Source organism: Vigna radiata, chromosome 1 (assembly GCF_000741045.1).
Source record: "Vigna radiata var. radiata cultivar VC1973A chromosome 1, Vradiata_ver6, whole genome shotgun sequence".
Lineage (NCBI taxonomy): Eukaryota > Viridiplantae > Streptophyta > Magnoliopsida > Fabales > Fabaceae > Vigna > Vigna radiata.
In genome coordinates, this window is record NC_028351.1 from 13,666,904 (window position 1) to 13,671,251 (window position 4,348).

Below are 4,348 nucleotides of genomic sequence, written 5' to 3' on the forward strand. Positions count from 1 at the left end.
CTTATTGAGTTAAACAGGTTAACTCACTCACTCATTTAATTTTATTTTATTTTTCTAATTTTTTTTAATTCAAATCTAAACAAATTTCACTTCAAAATAAGATTAAATTTCAAAGATAATCCAAAATAAAAAAAAATATAATTAATTCAAAATCATTTTAAATTTTAAATATAATTCAAAAACAAACAGAAAAAACAAAATTGGATGGATTGACACGATGAACTAGATTCTAAATAGGTCAGATTAAAAATTATTCGATATCAAAATTTTAATTTTTTTCAATCTAACGGGATCCGAATTCCTAAGTACAACCATTTATTATATTAGTGGATCTGACTCTATAACTATTTAAAAGCAATTAAAATACAATGAACCGAAAAAGCTATATAAAAAAAATGCAATTCTTGAAATGGAAATGAAAAACAATAAATTAAAATTGAGTGGGGGCAGTGGCTTTCACTGTCTTCCTTATATGAATCCTTTCCACTGAGGTCAACGAATTTGACTTTGAGGCTTCCACAGTTGAACTAATATAACGGTTTCAAACCATGTCTATTTGTACAACAACCAACGAACAAAGCGTAAAACACCTTTTACCTTAAACCTCAAATTACGATAACGAGGACCCACTTCAAAAAATTTAATCACGCCATTACTCTCGGCTTTTTTTTCTTCTTCTCTCTCTCTCTCTCTTTTTATTATTATTTTTTCATTCTATAAAACTCTCATAGTTCAGCCAAAGTTCCCCACCCACTTCACCACTAAGAACAAAGAGAAGAGAAATAATGGCTGCCCTTTCATGTTTCATTCTTCTTTTTGCTCTTTCTCTTCTCACACCCTCTTTTCTTTCTTCCTCTGCACTTCCAGACCCTGAATTGGTTGTTCAAGAGGTACAAAGGTAAAACCGTTTACCTTTTCTGCTTCTCTTCTCAATCTGCATTTTCCTTTAGCTTCATAAATCTTCTGCTTTTAACTTCACTTTAGAAATCTCATAAAAAAAAAAAGGTTAAATATGATTTTGTCCGAGTGAAAATTGAAATGAGTTTATCTTTGGAGCTTTGATTCAATTTAGTCCCTCGACTTTAGAAACGCGTGAATTTAATTCTTTTAACTACATTTTGTTAAGTTTAATTGTTATTTCAAATACATTTCATGATAACATTTAAGTTGGTCATACTTTTAATACATTTTTTCCTTAATGTTAATTGAGAAATAAGTTTGAAATCTTAATAAACTTTGGTTAAAAGAACTAAATTCACACTATTCTAAAGATGAGGTACTAAATTAGTTCAAAGTTTTAAAGATGGACTAATTTCAATTTTCGTGAATCGTTAAGAGTTCAAAAACATATTTAACTCTGAAAAAATATCTATTTCTTTTAAGTAAATATAATTAACTTATTAACATATGCAGTGTGAAAGTTTGACTTCCTTACACCCTTTGTTCTTAGTTTTCCAATTTACCAAATTTAGTCATCCTTCCATTTTCTTTTTTGATGAATTTAGGTGTATAATTTTTGTTTGTTTATGAACTTTGTATCCTTTATTTAAAGAAAATGTTGACAATGTAGTAGAATATCATGCCGTGATTATGATAACAAAACAGAATCTTGTGTAGATAGTTTCGCTAAATAGTATTATCTGTTAAGTTAATAGATTTCTAAATTGTATAAATCAAAATTTAAATTTCCTAAAATCTAACTGGGAGAGGAAATTCACAATTGAAGACAAAATTCACGAAATTTAGGAAGCACAATGTCAAAACTGCCATTATAGTTATGATGTTTTAAAAGTAATTTCTTACAAATTTCATTATAGTTATCATAGAGTATTCGGATACTTTAATATTAATCATAGAATAATGAAAACGTTTTAATATATTGGTAAGAATGTTTTGGAAATAATATATATATATATATATTTGTATTGTCTGTATATAATTCTTTTAAAATTGTTATTATAATGTTAAAAAAACTATCTCAATCACTATCATCTTTTACGTATTTTAATATTGCCAGATCTTCAAAAGTTGTTTTAGAATTACAATACTAAATATAACTATGTAGCAATGGAAAAAGATATCTTAGATATTTCAATATATTTGTATATAACTAGTTTCAATACATTTATATAATTAGTTGTTGAAATTTATTATTTTGTCCTCTTTTTCTCATTCTTTGTGTAATACAAAAATTTATTAAGGTGCGAAGATCATTATCTCTTTTTTCTCCCTTAAAATACAATGTAAAGAGAATTTATTTTTAATACCATAAGAAAAATAATGCTATGAGACATTATTAGACCATATACATATTTTTAGGAATAATATGCCCATTAAGAAATAAATTTGTGTATTTATAAAAGTAAAGAGAAAAGAAAAAGTAAAATAAAGTGAGTGTAAAATTTGGTCGGTCTCTATCAAACATCTTCCTTGGAACAAATGCATATGAAACATTTTCCATCTAACAAAAGCATGAAAAATCCGACATTGTAACTGTTTTTATGATTGCAGAAGCATCAATGCCTCAAGGAGAAACTTGGGTTATTTATCATGCGGAACCGGGAATCCCATCGACGACTGCTGGCGGTGCAACCCTAACTGGGAGAACAACCGCCAGAGACTAGCGGACTGCGCCATCGGGTTCGGCAAGGACGCCATCGGCGGAAGAAACGGCCGAATCTACGAGGTCACAGACTCCGGCAACGACGACGCCGTGAACCCAAAGCCGGGAACCCTCCGTTACGCCGCCATACAAGACGAACCCCTGTGGATAATCTTCAAGAGGGACATGGTCATCACGCTAAAGCAAGAGCTTCTGGTGAACTCTTTCAAGACAATCGACGGCAGAGGCGCGAGCGTGCACATCGCCGGTGGGGGCTGCATCACCATACACTACGTAAGCAACGTGATCGTTCATGGGATTCACATTCACGATTGCAAGCCCACCGGGAACACGAACATCAGAGACTCGCCGGAGCACTCGGGGTTTTGGACGAAATCGGACGGCGACGGAATCTCTATCTTTAACTCGAAGCATGTTTGGATCGATCATTGCTCGCTGTCGAATTGTCAGGATGGGCTGATCGATGCCATTCATGGATCCACCGCCATCACGATCTCCAACAATTACATGACCCACCATGACAAGGTTATGCTTTTGGGACACAGTGATTCCTACACGCAGGACAAGAACATGCAGGTCACCATAGCCTTCAATCATTTTGGAGAAGGTCTTGTCCAAAGAATGCCAAGGTATATATATATATATATGTGGCATTTGATATGATAATTACCAGAAGAAAAGATGATTAAACTTTGGTGACACTAACTTTAAGAATGTGAGTGTTGTTGCAGATGCAGACACGGGTATTTTCATGTGGTGAACAACGACTACACACACTGGGAAATGTATGCCATTGGAGGGAGTGCGAACCCCACCATCAACAGCCAAGGAAACAGGTTTCTTGCTCCAGACATTAGGTTCAGCAAAGAGGTAACAAAGCATGAGGATGCTCCACAGAGTGAGTGGATGAGCTGGAATTGGAGATCAGAGGGTGACATGTTCTTGAATGGAGCATACTTCAGGCAATCTGGTGCTGGTGCTTCTTCCATCTATGCTAGGGCTTCAAGTCTCAGTGCAAGACCTTCTTCTCTTGTTGGATCCATGACTGTCACTGCTGGTGCACTTACCTGTAGAAAGGGAAACCGTTGCTGATGATGAATACATTATCACTTCAACTATTACCCAACAAATTAATCAAATATAACTGCTGGAGGGACCAAAATCAAATTAATGTGTATTAATTTAATTCACTTTATGCTTAAATTGCTTCCCCTTCAGTTACCTATATATATTAATAGAAATTAAGTTATACCCACTTGTTTATTTGCCTTGAGGACTTAAATACAGCCTTTGTTATTTGCTTTCCAAGTGCTTTTTTCTTCATTTTAATTTCAATTTTGATTAATGTACTTACCATTACTTTACTTTTTAATCCATCTAGTTAACAAAATCTTTTTTAGTTCCTTTAAATATACTTTCTTTTATCTATTTTGATCTTCGAGGAAAGACTAAAATGGATTCAAATAATGTGTTGGAACGAAAAAAAAATTTATATGTGTAGAAACTAAAAGAAATGTTTTAAATAAGAAAGACTAAAAAAAATATAATTTTTAAATTATAGAGAAAAAATGAATAGTTTCTATTTTTATCTATATACAATCACTAGAAAGATAGACATTAACACATATTCTTGTGAAGTAATAAAAATTAAATATCCCAATAAAATAATGGTTATTATAATAAAAAAATAGTAAAAATATTGTATAAACCAAATATGTTTTGGAA

General features: G+C 32.3%; 1 protein-coding gene across 1 annotated transcript; it reads left to right on the forward strand.

Moving 5' to 3' along the window:
• Window positions 1-754: 754 nt before the first annotated feature.
• Window positions 755-3,940, forward strand: LOC106763338 (pectate lyase). Its single transcript, XM_014647540.2, has 3 exons — window positions 755-898; window positions 2,512-3,252; window positions 3,355-3,940. The coding sequence occupies exons 1-3, from the start codon at window positions 786-788 to the stop codon at window positions 3,713-3,715; spliced, it is 1,215 nt and encodes a 404-aa protein (XP_014503026.1). The 5' UTR covers window positions 755-785; the 3' UTR covers window positions 3,716-3,940.
• The last annotated feature ends 408 nt before the right edge of the window (window positions 3,941-4,348 follow it).

Excerpts from the sequence above, each read along its gene's own strand:
- LOC106763338 (XM_014647540.2), top strand. The coding sequence starts at position 786 with ATGGCTGCCCTTTCATGTTTCATTCTTCTTTTTGCTCTTTCTCTTCTC. Across the intron at positions 899-2,511 it reads GTTGTTCAAGAGGTACAAAG|AAGCATCAATGCCTCAAGGA; the intron begins GTAAAACCGTTT and ends TTATGATTGCAG. Across the intron at positions 3,253-3,354 it reads CTTGTCCAAAGAATGCCAAG|ATGCAGACACGGGTATTTTC; the intron begins GTATATATATAT and ends GTGTTGTTGCAG.